The sequence below is a fragment of the Heptranchias perlo genome, chromosome 7 (genome assembly GCF_035084215.1).
Source record: "Heptranchias perlo isolate sHepPer1 chromosome 7, sHepPer1.hap1, whole genome shotgun sequence".
Taxonomy (NCBI): Eukaryota; Metazoa; Chordata; class Chondrichthyes; order Hexanchiformes; family Hexanchidae; genus Heptranchias; species Heptranchias perlo.
The window spans coordinates 41,396,518-41,413,621 of record NC_090331.1 but is presented as its reverse complement, the minus strand read 5'-3'; the positions used below and the strand labels follow the sequence as shown (position 1 = coordinate 41,413,621).

At 44.7% G+C, this 17,104-nt stretch overlaps 1 protein-coding gene across 1 annotated transcript in view; it reads right to left on the bottom strand.

Annotated features, from left to right (window-relative positions):
• Positions 1-17,104, bottom strand: part of LOC137323645 (adenylate cyclase type 10-like) — a 129,614-nt gene that overhangs the window by 61,647 nt on the left and 50,863 nt on the right. Inside the window, exons 12-13 of the mRNA XM_067987376.1 lie at positions 14,051-14,106; positions 836-1,007 (exon numbers count right to left, since the gene is read on the bottom strand). Of these exons, the coding sequence (XP_067843477.1) occupies positions 836-1,007; positions 14,051-14,106 (228 nt within the window). The remainder of the gene's footprint in view (positions 1-835; positions 1,008-14,050; positions 14,107-17,104) is intronic.

The following is a 17,104-nucleotide window of genomic DNA, read 5'->3' as shown; positions in this document are numbered from 1 at the left end:
TTAATCGAGGGGGTGGACATATGAGGAGAGGTTGAGTAGATTGGGACTCTACTCATTGGAGTTCAGAAGAATGAGAGGCGATCTTATTGAAACATATAAGATTGTGAAGGGGCTTGATCGGGTGGATGCGGTAAGGATGTTCCCAAGGATGGGTGAAACTAGAACTAGGGGGCATAATCTTAGAATAAGGGGCTGCTCTTTCAAAACTGAGATGAGGAGAAACTTCTTCACTCAGAGGGTAGTAGGTCTGTGGAATTTGCTGCCCCAGGAAGCTGTGGAAGCTACATCATTAAATAAATTTAACACAGAAATAGACAGTTTCCTAGAAGTAAAGGGAATTAGGGGTTACGGGGAGCGGGCAGGAAATTGGACATGAATTTAGATTTGAGGTTAGGATCAGATCAGCCATGATCTTATTGAATGGCGGAGCAGGCTCGAGGGGCCGATTGGCCTACTCCTGCTCCTATTTCTTATGTTCTTATATTACATTTTAAATACAGGCCTGATGTTCATCGTCCACTTCTGGTTCCTGACGCTGTGATTGTCATGAACCAGACTGCAAAAGTAGTCCAAATTTCCAATTACTGTTAGTAAAAAGCTAATACGTTGGCTATTTGCTGGGACAACATATTGGGGCACCAACACATGGCACCATAGACATCTAATGTGGTAAAAATACTCAGTTTCGTTCTTGTAAAACAATTTGGCCACATATAATAATTTCTGGTATGTTCTTTAGCAGATATGAATAAACTATCCATTTAATATTTAATACAAATTGGACTAAAGCTCATTTCAAATATTTGTAATGAAAAACTGTAATTGAAACACAAACCTCAAGTTTTCTGCTTGTGAAGTGCGGATGATTTCAGCTAGCAGTTTGCTTTTTCCATACCCAACTGTCCCCTCATACATAATCACCTGGCAACAGTCAATGGATTGATAGGCCTTTGCTGCAATAAATTTTTTCAGGGCCTTGCCGAAAATCTTCATCTCCTTATCACGGCCTTAAAAAATGTAAAAGATTTTTGTTTGTCAAAACAAATCAACCCAGACTCTTCTCTAAGCCTGAGGTAAAAACTGGAAATGAATTCTTCCTATTTTCTAAGTGACCATTGCCAGGAATTTCCTTAGGACCTCTCCCACTCCACCACCATTAATTTGATGGAAATTCGGCAGAAACCCTGTTTTTGTGCATTAACAGTGTTTCCGCCAAAGTTACGGCAGTAGAGTGGAAGAAACTCGAGGAAATTCCTGGCGGATAACGTTTTAACACCAACTTAATGTCATAGGGAAAATGATAGACTGGCAATAACCTCCCTTTTGTTGGTGTTAACATTTTTCAATATATATTTAATTCAACAAAGTTGAAGAAAATAAAGATACAAATTGAGCCAACTATTTCTCCGTGAATCCAATTAAATTACGTAAAGCACCATCTCAGAGTATGAGTCAGCATTTACGCCACCACAAGAGTGCCATTCAAGCCCTGGAGATGGTGTAGAGAAGAATCCTTAGCTTCAGAGGACTGAGTTATGAGGAAAGACTGGAAAAGCTTGAGCTTTTCAACCTTGAAATACAATTTGCATTTATATAGTGCCTTTAATGTAGTAAAACATCCTCATAGGAGTGTTATCAAACAAAATTTGGCACCGAGCCATATAAGGAGATATTAGGACAGGTGAGGTAGGTTTTAAGGAGCATCTTAAATGAGCAGGGAGAAGTAGAGTGACTGAAAGGTTTAGGGAGGGAATTCCAGAGCTTAGGGGCTAGGCAGATGAAGGTACAGCTGCCAATGGTGGAGCGATTAAAATCGGGGATGCACAAGAGGCCAGAATTGGAGGAGCGCAGAGATGTTGAAGGAATGTAGGGCTGGAGGAGCTTACAGAGAAAGAGAGGGGTGAGGCCATGGAGGGATTTGAAAACAAGGATGAGAATTTTAAAATCGAGGCACTGCCGGATCAGGAATCAATGTCAGCAAGCACAGAGGTGATGGGTGAATGGGACTTGGTGCGAGTTAGGATACGAGCAGCAGAGTTTTGGATGAGCTCAAGTTTACAGAGGGTGAAAAGGTGGGAGGCCGGTCAGGAGAGCATTGGAATGATCGAGTCTAGGGTAACAACGGCTTGAATGAGGGTTTCAGTAGCAGATGAGTTGAGGCAGAAACGGGCGATATTACAGAGGTGGAAGTAGGCGGTCTTGGTGATGGAGACGATATGGGGTTGGAAGCTCAGCTCAGGGTAAAATAGGATGCTGAGGTTGGAAACTGTCCGGTTCAGCCTCAGACAGTAGCCAGGGAGGGGGACATAGTTGGTGGACATGGAACGTTGTTTGTGGCGGGGACCAAAGACAATGATTTTGGTCTTCACAATATTTAATTGGAGCAAACTTCTGCTCATCGAATACTGGATGTCGGGGAAGCAGCGTGTCAAATTAGAGGCAGTGGAGGGATTGACAGAGGTGGTGGTGAGATAGAGCTGGGCGTCATCAGTGTGCATGTGGAACCTTACGTTGTGTTTTCGGATGATATTGCCGAAGGACAGCATGTAGATAAGAAATAGGAGGGGCCCGAGGATAGATCCTTGGGCAACTCCAGAAGTAACGATGTGGGAATGGGAATAGAAGCCATTGCAGGAGATTTTCTGGCTATGCCTGGATAGATAAGAATGGAACCAGACGAGTGCAGTCCCACCCAGCTGGACATGGAGGAGAGGTGTGGAGGTGCATGGTGTGGTCAATCATGTCAAGGACTGCAGGCACGTACAGAAGGATGAAGAGGGATAATTTACCATTGTCACAGTCACATAGCATGTACTTTGTGACTTTGATAAGGGCCATTTCAGTACTGTGGCAGGGGCGAAAACCTGATTGGAGGGGTTCAAACATGGAGTTGCAGGAAAGATGGGCACGGATTTGAGAGGCAACAACACGTTCAAGGACTTGGGAGAGAAAAGGGAGGTTGGTGATGGGGCAGTAGCTTGCAAAGAAAGAGGGGTCAAGGGTGGGTTTTTTGAGGAGGGGGTGATTTCCACATTCACCTGAGGAAGGAGGAAGCCTCCGAAAGCTTGTGAATTTCAAATAAAATTGCTGGACTATAACTTGGTGTTGTAAAATTGTTTACAAGCATATTTGAAGGGGAGGGGAACAGTACCTGGAGAGAGGGAACCGTTAACAACATCAGCTAGCATGGGGGCCAGGATGGGAAGTTGGGTGGTCAGCAGTTTGATGGGAATAGGGTCGAGGGAGCAGGGGGTGGGTCTCATGAACAAGATGAGCTCGGAGACGGCATGAGGGGAGATATGAGAGAAACTAGAGAAAGATGCAAGTTCAGTGCTAGGGCAGGGGGAGATCCTTGAGGGAAGTTTGGCTTGGTGGGCTAGGGGAAGGGAGGGAAGCAGCAGAGGCAGCTGAATGGATAGTCTTAATCTTAGTGACAAAGAAGTCCATGAGCTCCTCGCACTTGTTGTTGGAGGTGAAGATGGAGGGGACGGGAGAGGGGTTTGAGAAGACGGTTTGTAGTGGAGCAAAGAAGCCGGGGTTTATCTTTGCATTCTAGGGTGATCTTGGAATAGTGAGCAGAGGAAAGCAGAACCCGACAGTGCTTTATGTGGTCGAGCCAGATCTGGCAATGAATGGCTAAACCAGTTGTCCGGCATAAACATTCAAGTCTGCTTCTGCTGGACAAGGGGCCAAGGGCATCAAAGATGGAGGTGAGGGTGTGATTGAGCAAATCAGTAGCTGCAGAAATGTTGTGGTAAATGGAGGCCCAAAGAATAGACAGTTGAGAATTTGAAAGTGCCGTTGTAAGTGACTTGGGGGAGAGTTTTTTCCAGGGGTGGACACAGAAGGAAGTGTGGTTGGGAGGTGGAAGGGGAATGTGAATGGAAAGGGATACACGGAAGTGATCGGAGATGGCTTTATCTGTGATTGACACGATGAGAGCCTGAGATGGCAAGGTCGAGGGGGTGGCCGTGAATATGGTTAGGCGAGTTTATAGGGGTTAAGGGAGGATAGGAGGGCAGTGAACTCAGAGGACAGAGGGCATGGTGAGTTGAGATGTAATTTGAAATCACCAAGGATTGCTGTAGAAGCTGAGGGAGGAAAGCAGTGAAAATATCTCAGTGAGAAACTTGGCATGGTACCTGGGTGGGCGGTGGAGAACAAAGATTTTAAAGGAGAGGCAAGAGGGCTGGAACAAGGTGAGATGCTCAAAGGAAGAGGTGCCAGAGGAGTAAGGGGACAGATCAAGGTGTGATTTGGTGATAAGGGTCACACCGCCACCATGACGGTTTGGGCAGGGCAAGTGGTGAAAGGTATAGCCAGGCTGGGAGGCTTCATTAAGGTTTCCGTCAAGGCCATGATGTTGATATAATCATCCACAATAAGCTCATGGGTGGCAAAGGCCTTGTCCAGAAGTGAACAGACATTCTGGAGGGAGATGCGGAGAGGGAAAATGTCAGCTGATCCGTTGGCAGACTCTACAGGGTCAGCGCTGTGAGGGCTGAATGGGACGGGAAGGAGGTTGGCAAGATTAGTCCCCAGCAGGTGCAGGCAGGAAGGTTGGTGAGAGAATAGGATGGGGCAGTTGGGGTGGCTGCTCGTAAGAAGCAGTGATGAGTGTCTCGATGGGCCCTTCAAAGGATGCCAAGAGAGGCACAGAGAGAAGTTGTAGGCTTATCCACGAGGGAATCAAACCTGCAACAGCGACAGGCGAATAGGAAAGTTGAGACGTAGTGAAGGGTATGGATTCGGGGGGGGGCAGAAATGAAAGGAGGCATGATGACAGGAGAGAGGGGCCTAGGAGGGGTAAAAAGAAAAGAAGATAAAAGGAGAATTGAAGCAATGGGCTCGGGTCCAGAGCGGCAGCCAAAACGCACACGTGAATGGACACAGGGAAACTCAAGTTACATAGGCATGGTTACATAGCAAGATTAGGATAGATAAGTCCTGGTAATAAACAGAGAATAGAGAGGAGACAATAGGAGGGAGTCCAAAGTTAAAGTCACAGGTCCCTTGGCAGGATAAAGTTGATGTAGATAGGGTGGAATCAGCTTGGAGCATCAATGAACTGATGTCCAGGTTCAGACACAGGTGTGGAGCATGAGTTCAGAAGCTATTTGAAGAGTAGAGAATTAGAGAACACACTGATGGAGGTATTTCCGTGGAAATGAAGAGCCAGGAGGCATGGAGAATTGATCGTATGGCAGAAAACAACGGCAACGTTGGAGGTCACCATAAGATTCAGAAGTGGCGGAGAAATGGACTTCAGCCCAGGAGTGTGAATTTTTGGCCAGGACCCACACTGTAGCAAAATAAAGCTGAAAAATCAGTAGGACCTCAGCAGGTAACGGCAGCGGTGGGGAATGGCTGTAAGCTGGACAAAGTTATCTTAAAACGTAAGCAACTGAATAGCAGATCAGAGTCACAGCAGCTGAGTCTTAGTGTAGTTCAGTATAGTCCAGTGCAGTAGTGTAGTTGTGATGATAGAGAAGTCCAGGAATTGGGAAGCCAAATTTGAGCAAAGTTCCAGGGCTCACTGATGAAAACAAAGAACAGGCATGGTCGTGGGATGGGCAGTGGGCCCAGGTAACTTTAAACTTTCCGCTTGAACTTGTAGTTTGGGCTAAAATGTACCCACTATTGGAGCCATGAGAACTTAAACATTGGAAGAGAAGATTGGGGGAGAATAATTGAGGTCTAGTAAATGGTATAAGAAAGATAAATGTGGAACACTACGGCGATAGGATAAAGAGGCCCTGGTTGAAACCGGTGTAAGACAATTTTGGGCAAATGTCAGGAAGTTCTTCTTCACACAAAGACTGATCAAAATTTTGAAATGGATTTCTACATAGGGTAGTGGAGGCAAAATCCCCAGATTCATTTAAAATACAGTTGGTTGCTGTGATGGGGGATTGTATGTTCTTTCAAAAAGGATGAGTAGGATAGGCTGATGACCATCCTCACCTGTGACTGTCATGTGATATTACCGCAATTGTCTTTGAATCTGTATTACCAGAGGAGTACACCAATGATGGGGCAAAGGAAGGGGGGAATGTACAACAGGCAAGAGGCAGAGAAATGGAGCATTTGGGAGGGGATATAAGACTGAAGCAGTCATAGAGATACGGTGGGATGAGGCCAACGGAGGATTTATAGATGAGGATGACGATTTTCAATGTAACATGTCGAGAGGCAGGGAACTAGTGTAGATTAGTGAGGAAGGGGATGGTGGGCAATTGAAACTTTGTGCAGTCAGGATATGAGTGGCAGTGTTTTGGACAAGTTGGAATTTATGAAGGATGAGGAATGGGAGGTCAGCGAGGTTGTAATAGTTAAGTCTAGAGGTAACAAAGGCATGACTCAGGTGCTTGGCATTCTAGCTAGCATAAATTCAGAAGGGTTTTGCTAACGCACAGAGTGAGGGAGCACGGAGTAGCAGCAATCGACGGAGTCTGGTTTCGACAGAGTCTATAATTGGGAATTTGGTGAGTGAGGGGATTTGGTGCAGTAAGGGGTGAGGTGCATTTGTTCAGTCAGCAGAGCGGAGAGGAGCGTACGGAGAGCGGGTCACAGCAACAACAAAACAAAACTGCAGTGTGACGTCACAGGTAAGGCAGGTAGGTGATTGGTGATAAGTATCTCTTCTGTTTTCTTTTTTCTTAGGACTGTGGGCTAAGTAACTTATAGCATAAAACTACATTTTAAAAAAAAACTAAACTTAATTTAGTTATAGCAAGTAGCGTTTTTTAATGAATCAAGGTCTCTAGTGTAGTTAACATTCTCTAAATTAAAAGTAATTTAAAGGAGTAAACTCCTTAAAGGGAGTAACTAATGAGCTTAATCTAAGGCAAGTCATGGCAGCAGAGTTGCACCCGTGATATGCTCCTCCTGTGCTATGTGGGAAGTCATGGACACTACCGGTGTCCCTGGCGAACATGTGTGCAGGAAGAGTGTCCAGCTGCAGCTACCGGCTAACTGCATTTCGGAGCTGGAGCTGTGGGTGGATTCACTGTGGAGCATCCGCGATGCTGAGATTATCATGGATAGCACGTTCAGTGAGGTGGTCACACCGCAGGTAAAGATTACGCAGGCAGAAAGGAAATGGGTGACCGCCAGGCAGAGTAAAAGGACTAGGCAGGTACAGCAGGAGTCCCCTGGGGCCATCTCCCTCTCAAACAGATATTCCGCTTTGGATATTGTTGGGGGAGATGGCTTATCAGGGGAATGCAGCAAGAGCCAAGACCACGAGTGACTCAGCTGCACAGGAGGGGAGAAAAAGAATGGGAGAGCAATAGTGATAGGGGATTCCATCGTAAGGAGAACAGATAGGCGTTTCTGCAGCCGCAGACGTGACTCCAGGATGGTATGTTGCCTCCCTGATGCTAGGGTCAAGGATGTCACAGAGCAGCTGCAGGACATTCTGAAGGGGGAGGGTGAACAACCAGAGGTCATGGTCCATATCGGTACCAACGACATTGGTAAAAAAAAGGGATGAGGTCCTGCAAGCAGAATATAGGGAGTTAGGAAATAAATTAAAAAGCAGGACCTCTAAGGTAGTAATCTCAGGATTACTCCCAGTGCCACGTGCAAGCGAGAGCAGAAATAGGAGAATAGACCAGATGAATGCGTGACTTGAGAGATGGTGTAGGAGGGAGGGGTTTAAATTCCTGAGGCATTGGGACCGATTCTGGGAAAGGCGGGACCTGTACAAGCTGGATGGGTTGCACCCAAGCAGAACCGGGATCAATATCCTTGTGGGGGCATTTGCTAGTTCTGTTGGGGAGGGTTTAAACTAGTTTGGCAGGGGGATGGGAACCAAAGGGCAGGTACAGGTAGGACAAACTCAGACTAGGAAACGGGAAGTAGAAAAGCAGTTAGTGACGTAGTTAGTGACTCAAAGGCAAAAGATGCAAAGGTTAAATAGTGTTCAGGTTAAGGGGTATATACTTCAATGCAAGGAGTAATACAAACAAAGCAGATGAACTAAGGGCACAGAAAGACATATGGCAGCATGATATCATTGCTATAATGGAAACCCGGCTTAAAGTGGGGATAATTGGCAGCTCAATATCCCTGGATATAGAGTTTTCAGGCAGGATAGAGTGGGTGATAAAAAAGGAGGGGGGGTAGCATTATTGGTTAAAGAATCAATTACAGTTGTGAGAAGGGATGATATGCTAAATGGACCATCAATCAAGGCCATATGGGTTGAGCTAAGATATAAAAAAGGGGCAGACATATTACTAGGAGTGTACTATAGATCCCCGAATAGCGAAAGGGAGATAGAAGAACAAATATGTAGGCAAATTTCTGAGTGCAAAAATAAGAGGGCAATAATAATAGGGGACTTCAACTACCCTAACATCAACTGGGATTCAAACAGTGTGAGGGGCACAGAGGGTGCAAAATTCTTGATCAGTGTCCAGGAGAACTTTTTTAGCCAGTACATGACAAGCCCAACAAGAAGGGATGCAATTCTAGATTTAGTCCTGGGAAATGAAGATGGGCAAGTGGGTGAAGTGACATTGGGTGACCATATTGGGGATAGTGACCACAATTCAGTTAGTTTTAGCATTATTATGGAAAAGGACAGAGTTAAATCAGGAGTAAACATTTTAAATTGGGGGGGAAGGCAAATTTTACAGAACTACGAGGTGATTTGGCAGAAGTGGACTGGACACAACTACTTGAGGAGAAATCAGTGGCAAGCCAGTGGGAGGCACTAAAAATGAAATTCTAAAGGTACAATGCAGACACATCCCCTCAAAGAAAAAGGGTGGCACTGCCAAATTTAGCGCCCGCTGGTTGTCTAGAAATATACGGGGCAAGATAAAGCAGAAAAAGAAAGCTTATGACTCTCACAGAAAACTAAATACTGCAGAAAGCCTAGAGGAGTATAGAAAGTACAGGGATGACGTAAAAAAGGAAATAAGGAAAGCAAAGAGAGGGCATCAAAAAATAATAGCGAGTAAGATTAAAGAAAACCCAAAGATGTTTTATCAGTACATTAAGAACAAGAGGATGGCTAAGGAAAAGGTGGGACCTATCAGGGATGATTAGGATAACTTGTGTGTAGAAGCAGAGAATGTGGGTAGGGGTTTAAATGAATATTTTGTCTTCGTATTCACAAAGGAAAGGGATGATCCGAACGTAGTAGTTAAAGAGGAGAGGTGTGAAATATTGGATAAGGTAAACAGGAGAGAGGAAGTACTAGAGGGACTGGAATCCTTGAAAGTTGATAAGTCACCAGGGCCAGATGGATTGTTTCTTAGGCTATTGAAGGAAGCCAGGGAGGAAATAGCAGATGCTCTGAGGATCATTTTCCAATCCTCACTCGATACATGGGAGGTACCAGAGGATTGGGAGACTGCAAACGTAGTGTCATTGTTTAAAAAGGGTACGAGGGAAAGGCCGAAGAATTATAGGCCGGTCAGTCTTACCTTGGTGGTGGGCAAACTATTAGAATCAATACTGAGAGATAGGATAAACTGTCACTTGGTTTAATCAGGGACAGTCAGCATGGATTTGTTCAGGGAAGGTCATGCCTTACAAATCTGATTGAATTCTTTGAGGAAGTGACAAGGAGGATTGATGAGGGTAGTGCAGTGGATGTTGTCTAAATAGATTTTAGTAAGGCATTTGACAAGGTCCCATATGGCAGACTGGTCAGAAAGGTAAAAGCCCATGGGATACAGGGAAATGTGGCAAAGTGGGTCCAAAATTGGCTCAGTAACAGGAAACAAAGGGTAAAAGTCGATGGATGTCTTTGCGAATGGAAATCCGTTTTCAGTGGTGTGCCACAGGGCTCAGTGTTGGGTCCCTTGCTGTTTGTGGTATATATCAATGATTTGGACTCGAGTGTAGGGGGCATGACTGGCAAATTTGCAGATGACACAAAAATTGGCCGTGTAGTGGATAGTGAAGAGGATAGCTGTAGACTCCAAGAGGACATCAATGGGTTGGTGGAGTGGGCGAAAAAGTGGAAAATGGAGTTCAACCCAGAGAAGTGTGAGGTAATGCACTTAGGGAGGGCAAACAGTAAAAGGGAATATGCAGTAAACGGGAATATATTGAGAGGGGTAGAGGAAGTGAGAGACCTTGGAGTGCATGTGCACAGGTCCCTGAAGGTGGCAGTACAGGTAGATAAGGTTGTGAAGAAGGTATACGGAATGCTCTTGGTTATTAGCCGAGGTATAGAAAACAAAAGCAGGGATGTAATGATGGAACTGTATAAAACGCAGGTAAGGCCACAGCTGGAGTATTGTGCGCAGTTCTGGTCACCATATTACAGGAAGGACGTAATTGCTCTGGAGAGAGTGCAGAGAAGATTTACAAGAACGTTGCCAGGGCTTGAAAATTGCAGCTACGAGCAGAGATTAGATAGGCTGGGGTTGTTTTCCTTGGAGCAGAGGAGGCTGAGGGGAGACTTGATTGAGGTGTACAAAATTATGAGGGGTCCAGTTAGAGTCGACAGGAAGTACCTGTTTCCCCTAGCGGAGAGTTCAAGAACTAGAGGACATAGATTTAAGCTGATTGGCGGAAGGATTAGAGGGGACATGAGGAAAAACTATTTTACCCAGAGGGTGGTGGGTGTATGGAATTCGCTGCCTGAATTGGTGGTAGAGGCAGGGACCCTCAACTCTTTCAAAAAGTACCTGGACCTGCACCTAAAGTGCTGTAAGCTGCAGGGCTACGGACCGGGTGCTGGAAGGTGGGATTAGAATGGGCACCTGGTTATTCTTTGAGCCAGCGCGGACACGATGGGCCGAATGGCCCCCTTCTGTGCTGTATCTTTTCTATGGTTCTACGTATGAAGACTGCAAAGAAGCAGAGCTAGGTATGGTGGCATGAAGTGTTAAAGAATGAAAGAACTTACATTTATATTGCACCTTTCATGTCCTCAGGATATTGAAATGTAGTTACTGTTTTTATGTATCATAGTAGACACAGCATAGGAGGAGGCCATTCGGCCCATCATGCCTGTGCCGGCTCTTTGAAAGAGCTATTCAATTAATCCAGTTAGTCCCATTCCCCTACTCTTTCCCAAAACCCTGTAACTTTTTTCCTTTCAAGTGTTTGTCTAATTCCCTTTTGTAGGCAAATGTTGTGGATGTGGAAGTATAAGTAGTGATGAATAAAAGGTGGAGTTTGAAGCTCCACTGAGGACAGCAAGGTGGTAAATAGTCTAGTTCAGTTTGCAAGAATGGCTGGGAATGGCAACAGAATCTGTGGCAAGGCAGCAGCAAGGCTAAAGACAAAGGCTTTCAGTCCCCCCAATGTTGAGCTGCAGGAAGTTGTGAATCATCCAGGACTTGATGTCAGACAAGGGCCTAGAAATTGGAGCACCCCAATTTTTGGGCATGCAGGGGCGGAGGAAACAATCCTTCCGCTTGAGCGGTGAGGCCCGAGGAGTTCCCGATATTTGGCCTCAGGCTTCATTTCCATGCAGCCAGTAAGCTGCAAAGCACGATGAAAGATCGGGCTACTGCTGGCGTTGCAGCAGCCCTCAGGTAAGTGAGAAAGGAGGGCGACCGGGAAAGGGGGGGTGGATAGAGGTGACAATCGGGCGGGGGAATATTGGTGGCATTCAAGGGGGGAGCAGTGGCAATAAAAGGGAGGGGGGGGGGAGAATCGGTGTCCATCGGGAGAGGGGAGCGGCGGCAATGGGGGGGGAGTTGCGGTGGCCGACAGTGACCCTCGTTCTTTGAATGTGGGGTCGGGAGGAGCACTCCTGCTCCTCCAAGCTCCAAATTCAAGTAAGTATATTTTAAAAACTTACCTTGTTGGTTGCGCCTAATAGGGGGTCTCTTTAAGGAACACCTGTTAGGCTTGTGTGTCGGCCTGATTTTCTAGAGTGCAGCCAGATGTCTCAGTGCAAACCAATCTTGCAGTGGGGACTTCAAACAGGCCCCTTATTTTCATATGCAAAGGGCCTAACGCCTGTGTCAAGCATGGGCACTACATGCCGATTTTTTGGCCTTTACCAATATGGCAGGTGGCACACTTCTGGTTCATAATGAGCGTGTGCTTCTTGCCCCTACTACTGGAGGTTTAGGAAGCCGTTACCGCCCGAAAAAAGGGGGCTGCACAACCGAATTTCTAGGCCAAGCAGTCTAATAGCGCTGAGGCAGTCAAAGTGTTGAGAGAAGTGGTTGCATCAGTTGGGAGAACAACAGCAGGGAAAAGTCAGCACCAGGAGTTATCCCATGAAATAGTATACCAACTATGCCTCAATTACTCATATGAGTCAGACACTTAGATAAGTATTTCCTTCAGAGGTTCAGGCTCAATAGGCAGTCACATCCAATATTGTTATCTGAATTAGAGTGATTTCCAGTATCAGTGTCTGTTAAAATCAAAGCAGCCACCAGTTTCTGGCTCATAGGATTGATCCAGGAACCAATGGGACAATTTTATTGCTTTCAGCAAAGCACTATCTACCTACATTCAGAAAGTGATTAATGCACCTTTCCAGAAGGCTGGCAGGTTTTATCATTTCAGCAGGAATGCAGACATTTTGGCTGTATTTTTGACTGTACACATATGGATAAACGAGCATCAGTCAGTAAGATGGCATAAGTCAACCATCGGGGCTTTCGTTCCCTCAACATACAGGTAACCAGTGATCCATAGAACGAGATCCTCCAGATGACTTACAAGTACCCAAGATCAACGTACAACTCATTCCTCTTGAATCAGCCATTTGTTCCCTAATTATTTGAAGACAACCAACTGCAAGGCTAGCTTTTGGAAAAACATGGTTATCCATAAATATAACCACCTTCCCAAATACTAACCAAACATTGATGTGAGCAGGTGCACATATCTGCTCAGTGATAGAATAAATCAGATGACTCTGAGGATGTCCTACAGTATGGGTAACACAAAGCCTGTAGACTATTACTAGCAAAATAAAATAGAACTGCTTTCAACTAATACGATCAATGTAGAAACAGTCACCTGGAATTTCTGCAGGGCTTATCCTGATAAACAGCTGTAACTTTAGTGTAAGATCGACAGAATCCACAGAAGAACTGTAAACAACCGCTTCTGAAATTATGGCGGGATATCGGAAGAACTCTGCAGAAATTTACCACAGGGACTTTAAGGATTAAACAACTAATTTTCTGAATGTGTGCTCCTGCTGCAGAACCTTGCCTACTGGAAGAGCATATCGGGAATCACAGATGCATTATCCATGACTTTCCTTTCATTAATTTTCCTAACTTTAATTGACAGAGAAATGTGGGAAGACCACTCGCAATTTCTCAATATGTGTTACCGGTGGGTGAGGCTCAGCACTGGAAGTGTGCATTCGAAAAATCAGACCTTAATTATTTTTCATATTATATAACTGTCAATACTTTATCCCCAGGCTAGTTACAAAACATTGCTAGATGCTGATGTCAATACATTTTGCAATTTGATATTCCAGGATTATCCCACTTTTTCTCCTGTTTATTTGCAACGATATTTAATGGAATCTATTGATTCTTAGGGACTCTAAAAATTCCCACAAGTGATGATGTTAAACATTTTGCTCCAGTGCTGGGGAAGACTTGAAATATGTAGGATTTATTATTAACATTAAAACAACAAGAATAGCTTTCCCTTTAAGATACTGTAATCGACACTGCCATCAACAACATGTAAAGTCAGCTGGATGAAGAATATCCGTTAAATTATTGTCTAAGCATGTCAATGCATTTGCAAATTTGCTCTGTTATTGTACATTAATATCTTTCCTACATCACAAGGCTGCAGTATATACTTCAGCTGGAGAAATATTCACATAAAATCTTTTATTCATGTTTCGATATAAGTTGGTTGTACGTCTGAAATAACAATAGATCAAGCAGCTCGGTATAAATAAAAACAAGAAAACTTTGAAAAAAAAGTTTGTTATTTGAATGTAAATACAACAAATATTACAACAATTTATTTCTCCATTAAACACTCAGTAATAACCTAAAAGTCAATATCTAAATGCATTATGTGGTCACATATATGGCATATCTATGGTGATGCAATTTGATTAATGTAAACTCACCTAAAAGAGGATAATCTTCTTCTTTTTCAACAGAAATTCGAGGTTTCCCAAGTATTCTGAGGAAAAGTACAGATATGATCTCTAAACTGGTCTATTGTTAGTATTAAAATATAACCTTTGAGCTACACGTCAATTGAAAAATTAGCATAGCGAGATCTAAAAATTCGATCGCGCCCGGAAACGAGCGCAGGGTGCGCACTGAACGTGCCCGTTAATATTGATTCAAAAAGCACATAATGTCTGTGCTGCCTTCTGATTATAATAACGCAGCCCGCGTTACTCATTTGCTGCACGCCAAATGAGGAGGAGGGTCGTATATCCACCGTTTATTACACCACTTAAAGGTATACAGCACCTCTTAAAGGGGAGGTGCTTTCTGGCATGGCAGGTTCTCTTTCCTGAATGACATTAGTGAACCAGTTAATTTCATGGTATTTTCATATTTATTGAATTCAATTTCACAACTTGCCATGGTGGAGTTTAAACTCACAACCTCAGAACAAATCACTATCTAGAATGCGAACAAAGCCTGATCATGAATGGGAAAGAAAACAACATTCCCAATCTAATAAAATACCTAGGTTTTTATGTATTAAGAAAAGTTTTGAAATTCCATCCTTGATGTCATTTTAACTCAAAATCACAGAAGTCTTGGCCAGCACCCAACCTGTCAGTAAAACCTAGTGGGATTGGTCTCTCAGAGCCATTTAAAGCTACAGGTAAGTGGATGATAGGATCTGTGTGCCATTGTGCTGTTTGGATTGCCAGGAGAGTTTGCAGCTCTGAGATTGCATCTTTCTCACCATTAATCTTACTCTTAGTAAACTCTATCAGCTTATCATGGCTGCAATTTTTACCAATTTGATTTCGATGGAGAAAGAGGTAGAGCAAGAGTAGCAGCAGCCTCAGCAACCAACACGAGCAGCAGCTGGGCCTATTAGAAGACAGCAGGTGAAGGGGGCTGCTTGTGGCAGGCCATATCCATCACACAGGACATACAGGCCAGGAGTCAGTTTCTTGGATCTATCTGAAGAGCAGTGAATCAGGTGGCTATGCCTCACTAGGCAGGTTGTTGCAGACCTCTGCAGACCTGCTGCCCACTGGACCAGGGGATGATGCTTTTCCAGTGGCTGTCATAATCACCACAGCCCTTAACTTCTTTGCCACTGGCTCCTTCAAACCTGCTATAGATGACATCTCCCGCATATCCCAGTCTGCAGTACATAGCTGCATTAAGCAAGTCACCAATGCCCTGTTTGCCAAGGCTAACCAGTATATCAGTTTGTCCATTGATGTTAACAGTCAACAGGGAAAGCTCAGAGACTTGTAGGAGTGGCTGAATTCCCTTGCATCGTTCCTGGGTATCATTGTTTACACATATGTTTCCATCAGGGCACCATAACACCAGCCAACAGTCTTCGTGAACAAGATGGGCTACCACTCCAGTAATGTGCAGCACATCTCAGATCACAGAAATAGGATAATGCAAGTTTGTGCAAGGTACCCATGCAGCTGTAATGATGGTTTTCTCCAATGACACTCAACCATCCCCCCAATATTCAACCCTGCCAGGAATGTGACAGGTCGGCTATGGGGGCACAAGGGAAAACCCCTCCATTTGTGACTCATTACACCATCTGCAACCCTACCATGCCTGGATATCTCATGTATAATCAAAGCTATGGGATCATTAGGATCATAATTGAGCACAGCATGTCTAGACAGGTCCGGGGGCTCCCTACAATATGGCCCACAAAGAGTCTTACACAGACAGAGAGGCCTGTATTAGGAGAAGACACAGCAGCAGCTGGAATTCTTGTCAGATGAGGAAGACCAGGCCTTGCAGCAAGAGATGTGAGGAATAAGTCAATTGCTGAGCAATTCCGGTGACCAGCTGATTCCCCTGCCATGAAAACTTACACAAAGCCCCTCTGCATTAACAGTCCTTGTTACAACCTTCACCGCTCCCTTTATAGTTGCAGGATTAGGGGTCGGCCATTTAAGACTGAGATGAGGAGGAATTTCTTCACTCAGAGGGTTGTGAATCTTTGTAATTCTCTACCCCAGAGGTTTGTGGATGCTGAGTTGTTGAGTATATTGAATGGTTAAGATAGATAGATTTTTGGACTCTAGGGGAATCAAGGGATATGGGGACCGGGCAGGAAAGTGGAGTTGAGGTTGAAGATCAGCCATGATCTCATTGAATGGCAGAGCAGGCTCGAGGGGCCGTACAGCTTACACCTACTCCTATTTCTTATGTTATTATGTCCTACATTAAAGAACATTGAAACCATTCAGTCAACAAAGACATACTGGCAATGCACATCAAAAGCTGCTATAAAAATCACACTGCAGACCAAAGTGCCAAATGTGATTAAGGTGATGAATTTAATGCCAAACACAACAACTGCCTTCTCCATTTCTCACCCAAGTGTCAACCCATGGTCCCTTTCTTATCAGAAAGCTGGTGGAAACTTGCTCATGCTTTAGACACTTGAGATGCTTATGGCTGGTGACTTCTGGGTGCTCGAACATGTGAGGGCCTGGCACCAAGCCAAACAAGGAGATATTAGGACAGATGACTAAAAGCTTAGTCAAAGAGGTAGGTTTTAAGGAGGGTCTTATAGGATGAGAAATAAGCGGAGATGCAGAGTAACTTAGGAAAAGAATTCCAGAGTTTAGAGCCTAGACAACTGAAGGCATGGCGGCCAATGGTGGGAAGAAGGGAGTGGGGGATGCATAAGAAGCCAGAGTTGGAGGAACGCAGAGTTTTCAGTGGGTTGTAGGGCTGGAGGAGGTTACAGAGATAGGGTGGGGCGAAGCCAAGGAGGGATTCCAACATGAGGATGAGAATTTTAAAATCGAGGCGTTGGTGGACCGGGAACTAATGTAGGCCAGCAAGCACAGGGGTGATGGGAGAATGGGACTTGGTGTGAGTTAGGATATGGGCAGCAGAGTTTTGGATGAGCTGAAGTTTACGGAGAGTGGAAGATGGGAGGCTGGCCAGGAGAACATTGGAATAGTCGAATCTGGAGGTAACAAAAGCATGGATGG